General features: G+C 36.6%; 1 protein-coding gene across 14 annotated transcripts in view; it reads left to right on the top strand.

Moving 5' to 3' along the window:
• STXBP5 (syntaxin binding protein 5) overlaps positions 1-16204 on the top strand; it is a 123871-nt gene that overhangs the window by 81970 nt on the left and 25697 nt on the right. For 2 of the 14 annotated variants that reach the window (XM_052784779.1, XM_052784776.1), the window contains exons 17-22: positions 2752-2877; positions 3354-3505; positions 5014-5097; positions 11985-12050; positions 15666-15725; positions 15823-15870. In XM_052784779.1, coding sequence (XP_052640739.1) covers positions 2752-2877; positions 3354-3505; positions 5014-5097; positions 11985-12050; positions 15666-15725; positions 15823-15870 — 536 coding nt within the window. The remainder of the gene's footprint in view (positions 1-2751; positions 2878-3353; positions 3506-5013; positions 5098-11984; positions 12051-15665; positions 15726-15822; positions 15871-16204) is intronic. The other 12 variants (XM_052784786.1, XM_052784784.1, XM_052784785.1 and 9 more) reach the window with 8 other exon arrangements.

The following is a 16204-nucleotide window of genomic DNA, read 5'->3' as shown; positions in this document are numbered from 1 at the left end:
AAAAAATCTGAAAACTTTTACCTTATGACTGATGCCTGCTTTAGGAAACTTTGGGGTAGATGTTAGTATAATTAGAGATGCTCATGCTTTAGAGCAAACATTTTCAATAGCAGCAACATATAGTTACTTTGAAATTTTATTGTCCATTGAAATTAATAGGCAAATTAATGTTTTGTGGCTCTCCTTAACTTTAGGCCAATTATGTCTGAAGAGATTTTACCTGTTAGTTTTCCAGAGCCTTAGGTTTTTAGAGCCAAATCAAAAGCAATGAAAATACTTACAAATAACTAATTTAAAGGTAACTCTATGGTTATAAATATTTTTTTTTTTCATAACTCCAAGGGAACTACTTTTGTATTTTGGGAACAGGAAACAGAATTAAATAGATGTCCCATTCTCGTGGATCTTCATTTTGCATGATGCCTCATAGTGCTCACAGTGTATGTCGGTGGTGGGTTGACCCCGGCTGGATGCCAGGTGCCCACCAAAGCCATTCTATCACTCCCCTTCCTCAGCTGGACAGGGGAGAGAAAATATAACAAAGGGCTTGTGGGTCAAGATAAGGACAGGAGAGATCACTCACCAATTCCCGTCACAGGCAAAACAGACTCAGCTTGAGGAAAATTAACTCGATTTATTACCAATCAACCAGAGTAGGGTAATGAGAAATAAAACCAAATCTCAGAACACCTTCCCTCCACCCCTCCCTTCTTCCCAGGCACAACTTCACTCCCGGATTCTCTACCTACCCCCGGCAGCGGCACAGGGGGACAGGGAATGGGGTTTACGGTCAGTTCATCACATGTTATTTTCTGCCGCTTCATCCTCCTCAGGGGGAGGACTCATCACACTCTTCCCCTGCTCCAGCGTGGGGTCCCTCCCATGGGAGACAGTTCTCCACGAACTTCTCCAACGTGGGTCCTTCCCACGGGCTGCAGTTCTTCACGAACTGCTCCAGCATGGGTCCTTTCCATGGCGTGCAGTCCTTCAGGAGCACACTGCTCCAGCGTGGGTCCCCCACGGGGTCACAAGTCCTGCCAGAAAATCTGCTCCGTGGGCTCCTCTCTCCACAGATCCGCAGGTCCTGCCAGGAGCCTGCTCCAGCGCGGGGTTCCCACGGGGTCACAGCCTCCTTCGGGAACCCACCTGCTCCGGCGTGGGGTCCTCCCCGGGCTGCAGGTGGATATCTGCTCCACCGTGGACCTCCCTGGGCTGCAGGGGGACAGCCTGCCTCACCATGTTCTTCATCACGGGCTGCAGGGGAATCTCTGCTCCCGCGCCTGGAGCATCTCCCCCTCCTTCTTCACTGACCTTGGTGTCCGCAGGGTTGTTTCTCTTACATGTTCTCACTCCTCTCTCCGGCTGCCGAATCCTGTCTGTCCCAACTTTTTTTCCCTTCTTCAAAATGTTATCACAGAGGCATTACCACTATTACTGATGGGCTTGGCCTTGGCCAGTGGTGGGTCCATCTTAGAGCCGGCTGGTATTGGCTCTGTCAGACACAGGGGAAGCTTCCAGCAGCTTCTTACAGAAGCCACCCCTGTAACCCCCCCCGCTACCAAAACCTTGCCACACAAAGCCAATACAAGGTCTTTGACCAATTTTCAGATTTTTTTAAATTGGGAGTTTTTTCCTTAAGGTTCTTTGTGTGTGAACTTTTAGCTTTCATTTCTCAAATGAGTAAAAGACAACAATTTTATTTTACTCTTCTACAAGAGTTCATTATGAGGCCTCTGTGCCATCACCTTTTCCTTACAGAATATACATTGAACTTCATTTTCAGATATAAAATGAAGAAATGTATGTACTTTTTGTTTTCTGAAGCTTTAAGGTCCCAACTTGGATTTTAATTCTTTGAGTGCATCCCTCTAGAAAATAACTAATTCTGATGGGGTTATTTTCTCTGGGTGGGTGTTTTCATATATTATTGGTTGTACAGAGTTGCAGAAGTGTCTTTCTAAAGAAAACTGGACAGAGTAGAGAAATTGGAAAATTTTGAATTTCTGTAAAATATTGGCAAACCAAAATATGCATTAAAGAGAATGAATGGGTTAAAATAAGAGGAATTCAGGAACCAGAGGAGCTTATGTTCTGTGTAACTTTTTTTCACCTTAAAAGATGAGAAAGACCTAATCCTTCCTGGAGGACATTCATAAGTTTGTTCATCAGCATGCAAACAAAATCTTTCCAGGAGCTTCAATTCCCCCATTCCCAGGTTCATTCCATACAACTGGGCTACCATTATAATAATTTACCTTGCTTTCACTTTTTTCTACCATATCATCAGCTTTTTGTTTGCATTTGTCTCAGTACATTGTGCTTTCGTTTCCTTTTTCAGTACACTTTTTCCACATGCACCCCTCACCCCCTTCCATTCTCTAAATCAGAGTTCTTCTGGGAACTCTGAAAAGAATGGGTAACACCTTCCTTTTAGACACTGAATGCCTATATCTGTTCAAGTCAATATAGCATGTTAACACTGTTATGCCTTGCTCTGAAGAGGGGAGAAATGAAGTATTTGTGGTCATTGCTCAATTAAGTTTCAATTAGGTAATGAATAAAAAGAGCCCTTAAAGAAGTGAATGACCAATTCCAATGTGGTTTTTTTCTGTTTGCTTGTGTTGATATTTTGCAATTTCCAACTTTCTGAACTCTAGTGTGGTGTAGAATTTAATGAATTCTGAGCCCATAAGGAAAAAATGGAGACTGTGGAGAGTCATAAAAAGATACCATGTTTTGCTTACTTTGCAGAGTTAAAAATTCTCCTCTCAAGCAGTCTCCAGGCTACCAAATTGAGCTAGTTATCCAGCTAGTATGGGTGAGTGGAGAACCTCCTCAACAGATAACCAGCTTAGCAGTAAACTCGGCGTATGGCCTGTAAGTATATTTGACAAAGTTTTTTCATTGTTCTGTTAAAGAGGTTTAAAATTATCTATTAAAAATCAGGTCTCCATGTGCGTTCACATAAGCTGCACAGCAACACGAGAGGCAGTCAGTCTCCCGTGCTTAAAAGATAATTCCTTTTGGGTCATGGCAGATCCTGATGATGTTAACATCAGAAACGAATCAGTATCACTCTTCCTTACCTGGCACTTTATAGCCAAGAGTAAGTGTCATTTAAGGCACTGTTAGATAGGTTGGCAAGTACAATGATGGTGATCTGTTCTACTCATGTTTTTACAAGACAACAATTAAACAATACTGCATTCTAAAATAGTAATTTATAAATATGCATAATTTAGTGTAATTCATAAAAATTAGAAGTCTTAAAATGCTGAACAGCAGCAAAGACCAATATAAAACTTTACCAATATTGATTAGCACTATCTTTCCTTCCACTTCTCTTTTTCCAGAGTAGTTTTTGGAAACTGTAATGGTATTGCAATGGTTGATTACCTCCAGAAGACAGTGCTCTTGAATCTAGGCACTATTGAACTGTATGGCTCCAATGATCCTTATCGCAGGGAGCCACGATCTCCCCGAAAAACTCGGCAACCGTCTGGAGGTGAGTAACCCAAAACTTGTTTTAACCAACTGTGCCTTTCTTCTGAGCTTATCTGGACTAATATTGTATATTCTTTGAATACAAGCATACTTTTCTCCATTTTTTTAGTTTCATCCTTTCTTCTTGATGTGTCCCTAATGTCACTATTGCAGGTTTGTTACTTCATGTTTCCTTCAAAACTGTTGCTTAGTGGAATCTACTTATGCTTGATATCATTACTTATTTTTCAGTGGCATGTATGTTTTAAGAAAAAGCAGATGGGAAAACATTATCTGTGTGAATAGATATAAGTATAAATGTACAATGGATTTACGCAGCTTACAAGATTTTAACTTTACACAGCATGAAGTAGTAGAAGTATCCTGGTATTTCTGATAAACCTTGTACCCATATCACATGCTTATATAAACCCATTAATGTTTGCAGATAGCCAGTGTATCTGCTGGGATCTTCTTGCCTCCTGTTTTAAACTTTGACTAGAAATATCCCTGATAAGATAAAACATTACATTGCATATGCTGTTATGTTATGCTTGAGAGGAAGCCTTCGATTTAAATGAACAAAAGAAACTTCCAAATACAAAATGGTAAATTAAATCTTTTTTGAAAAAAGGACTTTGATTTAAAAATATACTCAAGAAGGGTGTTCCTTTGCAGCTGAGGAGGAAAGTGACTTTTGAGTCAAAATGCCAAGCTTTTTATTGCCAAAAGGAAAATTTAGTATTTTTAAATTATTTTCCTCTCTTTGTTATGTAGTGGATAGTTTTAAGTTAGTTTGGAAAACAGCTGAACACAGAATGATAAACAACGTCACTGCTGCACCAAATTATTATTTTCCCATAGGAAATAAACTGTTCAAAAAACTTCATGGTCTAGTGTTGGTTGCTTTATTTTAAGAGATCCAGAATAAAGTCCAGGTAAGTTCTTTAGGAAATATTTTATTCAAATTGAAGTGGATGCTGTAAGATGTATTTTAGTAAATCATTGGTTTGACAGAGATCCAGTTAACACCAGTCAGCTTATTTCAACTGAGGAAACTGGTCTAAAAATCATTAACGTAGAGCAGAACATACACAGCTGGTAACCTGTCAGGTAAAATATTTTCTTCTAATATATAAAAACTTTATTTAAAAAATTACTTTTTAAGAGAGAAAGAAGTAACTTTACTGGTTGACTCTGTTAATTCCTCTTGGAAATAAAGAGCTTAAATTCCACTTCATGCATTTAGACTATAAACTGCCTTTTGGAGTATTGAACATTACTTGCTTTGTTTTCTTGGCTTTTGTTATTTTAATGTATTGGATCTGCATAACTCCGAGTTACAACTGTGTCTCTTCATGAATGTAACTGTTACATGAAATCATGTATTTTCATCTTACATTTTAATACTAACAATCTGCATGGCAAGAGCATTTTATAAACCTGGTGATACAAGTTATTCTGCTGGCTTTTCTGTCTCAAATGTACTGTTAGTGTCTCCGTCTTTCCTTTTCTCATTGCTTCATAAAGGTATGCTGACTGTGGCTTCTTGCATGTGCGGCCTTTCTAACTTATATTCAGAGTCTGTGAAAAAGCTTCGCACGTCTTATTTAAGTAAGTCATCTCATGGCAATAAAATATTTTTGAACATCTGAACTTGATTTTTTTTTTACTTGTTCACTCACCTTAAATATTTTGTTAGTTCATTTTAAGTAATTGTTTTACTTCTAGAAACCAATTTTAATCCATCACACATCTATTGTGTTTCTTGTTCATGGCATCTTTAAAAGAAACTTGAAGGGAAAAAACCAACCGTAATAGTATCTGTATTTTGCGTTTTTTTAATAAATAAATATCAAAAGCAAAAGGAGATGCTGTCTCAGAAGTTACTGATGTCTACAGACCTGAGATCTTACTCGCCAAAATTAGTGTTCTTTTGAGATCTGAGGCTAGATGCTTCCATTGCTTGGTCCCCTTTCTGGCAGAAAAAGCTTCAGAACTCTAGTGTTAGATTATTATTATAATTAATAATAATAATAATAATATTTAACATCGTAAAAGACAGTGATTTGTCTGTTACAAATGAAAATTTACTTCTACAAAGATGATGTTCGTAGGGATTAAGAGTGGAGGTGTTTGTGTATTGGACAGCCCTGTGGGGTGCCTATGTGAGGGAGGTAGCCCATCAGAACCATGATTAACCTGAGGGCTTCTCTGACTTATTTCATCATTCACAGCATCCAAGAATTTGGAGAACATAACATAAAGCTGATTTTTAAAAGCGTAACATTGTTCCTTTCCCTAGGATGCCAGTTTTCTCCAGCCCTTGGGCAGAGGTAGGTAATCTCATCCCATTTTTTAATGAAGGAGAGTGGAATAAAACTAAGCTAAGGGAAGAATGACCTGGAGTAAAAAAAAAATTTAAAAAAACCCACAAAACAAAACAAAAAAAACCAAAACAAAACAAACAAAAAACCCCCTACCAAAACTAAAAACACGCCTTGAGATTGTGGTCCAATTCTCTTAGTTCTGGGAAATTTCTTTCCCTAACAAGAAGAAAAAAATCTTTCAGACAGGCAGAGAGGGGTAGGTAGGCTCAATAGCCAAATACTGCTTTCTGTATAGTCTTCTATCCTTTGCTGCCAAGGGACAAAGGGAGCTAGGCATAAAAGAAATGCCTCCACCTTAAGATGATACAGAACTGAAAACCAGGATCTGCCACTGATTTATTACTGTTAAGGAAAGTAAAAGATGGGCAGAAGTGCCAAAACTGGTTTCTGAAGCCAACGATTGTAAAGCTGAATTTACCTGGACTATTTGATTTAGGAATATGTTAAAGCAGGTTTTGTACAAAAGAGTTAATTTCTTAACCATGTAGTTAATTCTCTTTCCCTCCACTCTCCTGCCAGTTTCTTGGTCAGCTGGAGCTACAGTCTTTCTAAAAACTGAAAATAACTTCTCTAGAGTTATCACTTACTATTTCTCATTATTTGTACTTCTTTCATTGTATGTTGCCCAGACTTCAATAGCTTAAATAATAAAGCATTATTGCTATGTAATTTTTCACAAATAAGTCTGTTACATTAAAGAACTATCCTTTCCTATATTTATAGGATTGGAACTATAAGATTTGGATTTTGCATTCTCCCTTTCTTGAACATTAATATCTGCATTTAGTGTCTTAAAAAATGCAAGGAACTAATGTTTCCTTGGTTTTGTTTTGAAAGATATGCCTTCATTGAATTCTTTATTGTTAAAACATTTGTATTTTAATACTTTTAAATTTATTTTTCTATGAATAAAGACATTTTCAACTATTGTACAGCTCTAATAACCTAGGGAGTACTAGTACTTAATTTCTAAATTTTCCTAGAAAAAGTGCTTATGTATTTTATGTGGTTGTTTTGGAGAAACTGAGTATATTTCCCATTCTCTCTGAGACAACCACAATGTATTTAAAAAAAATAAAAATCATACTAACCTGTGCATGCATTCGGACAAGTTCTTAATTAGTTACATTAAGTTCAGGTTCAGACAGCATGCAGCAGAGCAGCATATTGTTACTGTATATTGTAGCCCAAGATTGATAGAACCAAAAATTAAATTATTTCAGTATAGAAAGGAGTAAGAAAACATTATTCTCTCTTACTCAACCACTTCCATAGGTTTTGCCCAAAAAAGCGGCAAGAACCCTGCTATTCTGTATGTTCCAGCATAAAATGTCTATGTAATAGATCATCAGTATCTGTGTACATATTTGTAATTTAGTAAATGGCATGTCCTGAGTAAACCAATTGAAAATTTAAAAATACTTTTTTTTTAAAAAAGTTCATAGAGTAAGAGTTACATATCTTCTAAAATATGAATGGAAATGCAAGATTTTTCCCTTCAGTTCTGTTGCAAGAATATGATGTATGTTTCTGTCATCTTATTTTTTTCTACTCAGAAAAGAAATTCAGATTCCCGTCTTAAAGCAGCATCTATTTAGAGACAAGGCTCTCTACACTAGCTAGACTGTAAACTGTCTTTTCAGGCTAGCTCAACAGATACAAGCTCCCAGTTGGGATCGTGTTTTGGAATTTATCAGTGATTCATAACCAGGTATATTACTCACATGTTTTGGGTGACAATTTATAGTTTGTGAAGCATGCAGTATATGTGTTTTGTGAAGGCCTGCTAGACAGTGTCATCAGGTACTTGTCAAGGATAAAAACAAAGTCAACCTTTGCCTTGAGATCATAGTATTGGGGGTGGGGGGAGAAACCAACTTTGGCCATGTGCTGGAAGACATAAAAGGTGTAAGTAAAAGCTTTATAGTGTGATGAAAACCATACACAGTGGAGGCTTATACTGTTTAGAGACCTTTGCTTGATATACTGTTTGCTAAATGTGACAGGAGCCATTAAGAAAGTCAATATTGGTACCAAATTATCAAACAATTGGTAATTTTATGACTAAACACCAAAACTTATGGACAGCTGTTATTTTTCTATGCTAAGTTACATAATTAAGTTCACATAGGACACCAATCTTAACTCTTAACTTACTATTGGTGGGAGTTACAAGATTTTATATGATTTCTCGACTAGTACGATATAATACAACTTTTTATAAGTTAGTATTTCTTAGCTATACCAGAGGCAGTTTAGGATTCTGACAAAATAGAAGCAGTTTTTTGTATGCATGTGACTTTAAAAAATTTTTATTATACATCAAAAAACCTTTTTTTGAATGTGATCTACAAGGGATTCAGAACTGGGGTTGAGTCAAACCTGAAGAAAATACATGCCTAGAACTCTTCTGGGGTTGCTTGTTCTAGTTGTTTTCCCTATTCCCTTTCTCCTTGAAGTGGATGTGGACATGAGCTGTGTGCATTTTTAACTTGAACATCAACTAAACCGAACCGACATCAGCTGTGGCTAAGCCAAGTCCAGAACTGAATCAGAAAGTTAATTTGTTGGGTTTGGCGATTTTTTTGACTTTGTTTTTCAGGTTAATTGTTTTTAATTCTAACTTTTTGTATTGGGTCTGGCTGAGATGGAGTTAATTCTCCCCATAGCAGCCCTCATAGCACTGTGCTCTGCAGTAGCTAGAAAGGTGTTGATAACACACCAGTGTTTTGGCTACTGCTGAGCAGTGCTGGCACAGCATCAAGGCTGTCTCCCCAACATTTTTGCCCCCCCCCCCCCCCCCCCCCAATGGCAGGCTGGGGCAGGGCAAGATCTCGCGAGGGGACATAACCAGGACAGCTGACCTAAACTAACCAAACAGATATTCCATACCATATGACGTCAGCTCAGATATAAAAGCTAAGTAAAGGGAGATGGAAGGGGGGCATTTTTGTCTTCTGGAGCAACCACTACGCGTACTGAAGCCCTGCTTCCCAGGAAGTGGCTAGACATTGCCTGCTGATGGGAAGTAGAGAATAATATCATTTGTTTTTCTTTGCTTTCACGGGCAACCTTGGCTTTCACTTTATTAAACTGTCCTTATCTTGACCCACGAGCCTTTTGTTATATTTTCTCCCCCCTGTCCAGCTGAGAAGGGGGAGTGATAGAGCGGCTTTGCTGGGCACCTGGCATCCAGCCAGGGTCAACCCACTACACTTTTACATCTTCATATCAAGCTACTTCTAGTTGTAATTTTTCATTAGGCTGGTTTCCAGTCAAGTTGTAGTTTCTTCAGAGATATATCTGCCTAAAGCTTATGTGGAAAAGCTGGCAAATGTCTCATGAAACTTACTTTATACATCAGTTAATTTCAGTTGTAAGTCTAGGGAGTTTTTAATGCTGCATAGTAATTTTTATGTCTTTAATGAATGACATTATTTGATTTCTTTTTTTTTTTTTTTGGGGTCATTCATTTGGGGGGGTTTCAAGTTTCTTGCTACTAGAGTTCAGAGAGAGATAAGCTAAAAGCTTATTAGAAGGTCACTTTTCCATATATTTGTGTTCTAGCAGCTTGTGATCTTTACAGTTCTGAAATGGAAACTCTTGGATTAATTTGCTTTTGTAATCCATAGCAATTTGCACATATGCTGTAACCCTGAAACCAGAAAACTTTTCCAGGAGAGCTGCCTTACTGCCAGTGTACACACTGCTTCTATCAGGGTACCTGGGGTTTTAAGATGAACAGCAATAACGATTGTTACACCAGTTTCTTCTCATTGGTCACAGACAAACCCTCATAGTTCACAGACTTAAATCATTCTTGTTATTCTCTGCTTAGTTTAAATACTAATACAGTCATAGGTAAAATTACTTTTTATCTATTTCTGTTCCTTCTTCTCTGTTTTAAATAATAGCAGTGATGACTATGCTTAGATTTCCAAGGTTTATGTGCCATAATGATTGCCATTATGCTCACTTACTCTTTAGTGGGATAAATCCTACCTAATGCATAAAATTAGTGCACAGGTTTATGATGAGAGAATGTTTTGGGGGTTTTCTGTTCGATCAATTGATCTGAGTTATTAAGATGTATATTGATCGAATTATAGCCTCAAGACTTCTTACAAAGAAATCAAGCATGCAGGTGTGTGACTTCATTCTTGGCTAAAGACTATTCCTGTCAATGCAGGAATTTTCATAGGAAAACTAGTGTGAGAAGTTAAACTCTTCCTATGAAGATAAAGAATTAAAATATTTACAGGAAAGTTCCTGAAGTGCATGTTTGGATTTGTTCAGTTTGGTTCCTGAAAGAGCATGATCTAGAAACACAACTACTTCTAAAAGCACAGTACAGGTTTGTCCTCCCAGCACTGCTACTATCTAAAACTTGTATTGCTTGTTGGGAGAGCAGCACCTGGATTTTTGAAAAAAAATCTTTTTACACTACCCTGTCTAGTACGAAACATTTAGACCCCCATGCATGTTTAAAACTCTGGTGCTTTCAGATGTCAAATCATACTTTGTTAGAGAATATGTACCACAATTATCCCAGAGTGTTCATTGATTTACTGATAGATAAATAAATGAATTGCTTTATTCTTTCTTCTGTGTAGTGGAAAGGTATAGCTTCCACCTGGGATTTCACCATACATTTTAGAATTTAAATCAGTTCCCGGACTGTTGTTCAGTATAGGCTTAACCAAGCCTGAAGATCATTTGACAATTTCACATCAGTCCTAGCCTTTGAGTTTTGAGGTTCAAGCTGTACATGCTCTTAGTAATCTTAAAAAAGACTGTTTTGCATAAATGAAACTGTGTGTGAGGGCAACATACTTTTAATGTGTTCCACATGGATACGGTATTTCAGGAGAACTTTTTTTCCTTTTAAATTATTAACTTCTGGTTTAGTATTTGGAAATTTTAAAGCTTTGATAGAAGAGTAGTGCTGTTCCCATTTCTTTTTGTTGTCGTCTAACAGGTATGTACAGATGCATTAGTGAATGTGCAGTATACAGCTGTATAGACAGGCTTTGCATGTGCAAGCCCTTGTTGCCTTAGCCATTACCATTACACTTCTCAAGCTTTTTGACTATTTGAAATACTTGTGTGCATGCAAAAACCTTTCATTTTAACAAATATTTCTTAACTATTAGTGTTAAGCATTACATGCTTGTTGGCATTAGTATCGCATCACGACATTTCTGAAGGAAAACTTTAATATATAAACCTGAAGATGCTTTACTAGACTTAAAATATCAATAAAATTCACTTTTCTTAATCGTGGGCAGTCTTGACAGCAAGTTCTGGTCAAAAAGGAAAATAGAAAAATACCTTGTATACTTCTAGTTAGTCTTAGGGAATAATATTTAGGACCCTTATGAGGCAACTTCCATCTTTAGCATCTGATTGTGGACTCCTATGCTTTATTTCCTTCACTGGAACGGAAGGAATGAGCTTTTAGATATTAACATATTACGGTTATTCAAATGATCAGATTTGACAATGTAAGAATTTAGTGGATTTCCTCCATACAAGAAAGAACATTTTTGTAAGCACCCTAGAACCTAAATTCTGTAAGTGACATCAATAGGGAGTTTTGCTGGAAAACAAATTTGGCAATGCAACAGCAAATACAAAGTGTATCACTGTAACAGTGGGAAAATAATTTGAAAAAAATGCACTGTAGTTTCACGCATCATACTGCACACATGGTTATAATCTTCAAGATCCTCTTTCATCTGACTTTCTTTTGCAATTATATTTTTAATATAACTCTAGGATTTTTTCAAAACAGAAATATTTGTACTTAATATATATCTATAGCGTGTAAATAACTGTTCTGGTAAGTCTTGACTTGCTGAAAATATGGTGGTTTTCACTGAAATGTAATGAGGAAGCATATTTTGTAAAGAAAGCTTTAGTAGGAAGAAGTGACTTTACAGTCACTGTGGGTAATGTTCAATTTAAAAAAAAAAAAAAAAAAGTAATACATGACAGAAATTCTATCACAACTGGCTGGTTTGTAGCCAGTAAGAAATGAAGTTCCTAACTGTAGCGGAAGAAGGTATAAAATAGCAGCTGTATTTATTATATACTGGTTTTGTGTTCCAGCAGGTCTTTGTGATATTAATGAAGGTACGATGGTGCCAGAAGACCGCTGCAAATCACCTACTTCAGGTAATCGTAACTTTCTCTGATCTTCAGCTTCTGATTTGCCCAGAAGATGGTATGCTTTAAGTCAACACTTACTAGTTAAGTAATTATATAAAATCAAACCTGTTGTCTTCTCACAAACTGTTTGAGCTGTCATGAATTTTGCTGTGTTGCACAGCTGCATTTTTAAAACAAGGATGATTTAAGAGATGCAATAGGAATATGTCATAAAGATGAGTGAAGAGAGATATAATCTGAAATACTTATGCTTCAGGGAACATACTGCACAATGGAATTTTGAAACATTGATAAGAGATGCACAAGTTCCTGTAATAGTCCATGTGATTGTGTTTCGGAGTCCTCAAAAGGGGTAAAGATTATTTCTGTAAAAAGAGCTAGTTTACTTCTGCTTCCTCATAAGTGGTAAATTACTATTTTTCTTTGGAATCAGAGGTCTTCAGAAACTGGCATCCTTACAAAGTAGGAGTTCCCTACTTCACGCTTCCCCCTCCCTTTTTTTTGTTTCCTCAGTTGCCAGTGCTGTATGAGAATATTTTAAATGACAGCTTCAGCAATATGTAATACTATTTAGTATTTTGTTTAATATTGCCTAGTTGAGGTTATAGCCATGTAAATTCTCGATAGTACATGTCAATATATAGTATTCAAGATGAATGTTTCATGTACTAGCTAAAACTTGTCGCTTATCTTCACTATTACTGTGAGAAAACTTTTGAAGGTAATATGTCACTTTATCTGTTTCATTCAAAGTTAGAGTAAAGGACAAAATTGCAGGTTTACTCAAGTAACTAAAGTAGTCTGTGTGTTCTTTGCAATGTAGTACAAAATGGTAATCAGTATAGGAACGTAAAGATAGATTCCTTTTCTATTGTAGCCTGTACCATTCAAAGCCAAGTTGAAAGCATAACAAAACAAAATATCCTGTTTGTACCTCAAGTAGAAATTTTAACATAAATTTTAATTTCTGATTTGACAAGTGCAGTCTTTTGATGTCAATTTTAAGTTGTGCAAAACTCATCTGGATCAGTCAATGTAATTTTCTTTTTTGCTAACCCTTTCTTAGTAACAGATTTATTTATAATTAAAGTAAAATTTGGCTGGAAATTTTTAATTAAAAAGTCTTAACTGAAGGTGTGATTTCATGACAAACCTGCGTAATGCTAAGTATTGGCATGCTGAAGTAGTCAACTTCCGCATCATTTTTAATGGTGGTGTTTAGAATAAAGCGAATCTTTCCTATTTTGTTTTTAAATATCAAGACCAATGTCTGCAAATACCTTGTTGTGCAGTGCTGCAGTTGCAGTAAATCACTTTCACTCTCAAGGTTGAGGAAAATTATTGTTCTTAGTAAGGTATTCAAATTTGACCCACTTAAAAAGTCCAGTCTGCTTTCTGATAGACTGCTATAAAATGTGTACAACGAACAGCCAATGAGTTGTAACCCTTAATCTGTATCCTTTTTTCCCCTTTTTCCAGCATCACTCAAACGTCAGCCCAAACCACTTCCAACTGGTACTGCTAAAACTTAAAACACTATTTAACTTGAATTAGAGGGTTTCTTTCCTAATTTAGAGTTGAACTAGAGTAAAACTCAATTCACCATTTCCACTAACAGTGCAGTGAAAGCAAGCCTGAATCAAGGTTTATATGGAAAAATCCTAAATTTAACAATTTGCCTCCCTTCCCTCTGTGTTCACCTACCTCACTCCCTCCTGAGTTGTGTTTGCTGAAGTAGGTTAAAAACTAATGCAATCTGGATATTTCTTTAAGAGGATCAAAAAAGGCAGCCACTTAGAATAGATGGATTCAGATGAATTCCTGAAAGGAAACAGAATTAGGGGTAAATTCCTAATCCTGCAGAGGTAGAAATCAATCTCCAATTTGAGTTGACTATCTGAGAAGACTATTTTGAAGTTAGTTCATATTAGAATAAAATCTAGAAGTTTGGAGAACTGACTATTCTGTGAAAAGAGTATATAATGTCTTAGGTACACACACAATACTGAAGAGAAATAAGTCTAAAGTACCAAAAATAGTGAAGGGACAAAAGATGGAGGGGGAAAGCCACTGTTGTGTTCCCCTGTAAAATAGAATCTTGAAGTAGCAAGGTTGGACTGTGCCTTGCTTCCCTCAGTTCTGTCCTTTCCTCCCAGCTCTTGGTGAATGAGATAAGGTTCATGGCAGGCTTCTCCAGTTTTCCTTTGAGAAATGTACTTGGAGGGAGGCACCTCCCTGGTAGGGAGATCATTTGGTGGTGTTTGTGAAGACAGAAGAGCTGCAGTTCCTTAGGTTTGGTTTAAGTTTTATATCTTTTCTGGGCAAGAGCACAAGACTGAAAGGAAGCTTGAAAATGGCATACAGTTTTCAGAGAGGTAAGAGAGGACATTTTGGAGAAATCAGCTGCACAGAATTGCTGAGCTTGAGATGCAGGACAGAGGCCAGATTTAAATGAACTTTTTCCAGGCTAGAGGCTCTCTAGTTAAGAGAAAAATACACTAGCACAAAAAGTTTGCTTGTTACTAGCTTTAAGATTGGAGGATGGATTTGCAATTAAGTGCATTATTGGCTTTGACTGTTAGAATATGATCTGTAAAACAGACCAGTCACTGTCTGGGCTGAAGTCTTCATTTGCTCAAGTGATCTAAATCTTCCACCTCTTCCACCTTTCCGTGCCCAGGTGAAGAGAAGCGGAAGCTAACATCTATTAGACTTCCTCCAGTGGGTGGTTATACAGTTCAGAGGACTGTGAAAGGGACTACCTGCCTATGCAAGTTAGGAGAGTGTCCTGCAGTTTTAATAACACAGTACTATGGAAATACTGTGAAAATGCAAGAGAAATAATAACTTTATCTCCTGCTTTTTCCTACAGAAGTTAAAATGTAATAAGCTTAGGCTCCAGTGGCATTTATCTGAGCCATAAAACATTGCATAGTGTTGTAAACTGTCAAGTTTTTGTGTTCATGAGTGTCAAAATATTTGCATTATATTGTGAAAATGTAAAATAAGAACAGAAAATCCAATGACATTTGGCATTTTTTAGTTGAACAGAGCTTTAATTTCATGACAATCGTAAGCCTCAAGTTGTGGCCTATAGCCACCACTGGTTTTTCAGTATTAAGGATTCAGAAAAATCTGAGGTGGCAGCATTGGCTCTGAGTTGGCTGCAGAACAGTTGAAGAACTGTGACCCAAAAGTGAATTACTGCATTGGAAAAAAAAACAGATTTTCAAACTTGAGCTTATTGTTGCGGCAGTGTTCTGTGAATCATAATTTAGGTTAATCTTTGTGTCTGGAACCATGATTAGAACAGCAATCTAGTTATTAAACGTAAGCATTTTGTTCAATGAGGGAAATATTTCTAGCAATAAATTTGTACTCTCCAACATTTTACCTTGCATTGTAATTTTTGTGGTTAATCTCAATATCGCAGAATTCCTGTCATACCAAAATAATTTGGACTTTATAGTGTCTAGTACAGCTACAGAGAATACCAGTAACAGTATTTGATATTTTAATACATCTTTGTATTTTCCTTAAACTCAAAGCTTGTATTAATACATTGGTTTTGTGTCAAACACATATCTTTGTATATCCATTTCATTCTGTCTTCACTCATAGGTTCTGGTTCACCAAACAATTCTGATGATGATCAAAAAATGAATAATTTTATAGAAAAGGGTACAGTATTTTTCTTTTCTATAATCTTATTTTTATTTCTTCAGTTCATCCTTTGATACACTTAGATTGATCTTTTTTATTAAAATATTATTTACAGTGAAGACCAAAAGCAGAAAGTTTTCCAAGATGGTAGCCAATGACATAGGTAGGAACTAGAAAAATTCTGCTCTCTTCCTAATCCAGTGCCTTACTCTATGCAACACTAACCCAGCAGCAAAAAAAACAAAATAAAATTCAAATTTCAATGCATTAAGTTATTTAATTTTTCATCCTTTATGCTAATTGGTAATTCTGTGGGCTGCTTCTGTACTAAATACACTGGGCACAATAATTTCTAAAAAATCAATTATATTGGTGGTTTAAATTCTCTGACTTTACAATTGCACTTCTCTATTTTCTGGATGGGTGAAATTCTAATCTGTACTAAGAGTTCAGTCTATGCGAGTGACAACATTATTCCACTACTTTTGCAAAGGTAC

The sequence above is a fragment of the Harpia harpyja genome, chromosome 4 (genome assembly GCF_026419915.1).
Source record: "Harpia harpyja isolate bHarHar1 chromosome 4, bHarHar1 primary haplotype, whole genome shotgun sequence".
NCBI classification, from domain to species: Eukaryota; Metazoa; Chordata; class Aves; order Accipitriformes; family Accipitridae; genus Harpia; species Harpia harpyja.
Note: the sequence above shows the minus strand (reverse complement) of the source record. Positions and strands in the feature narration are given on the sequence as shown.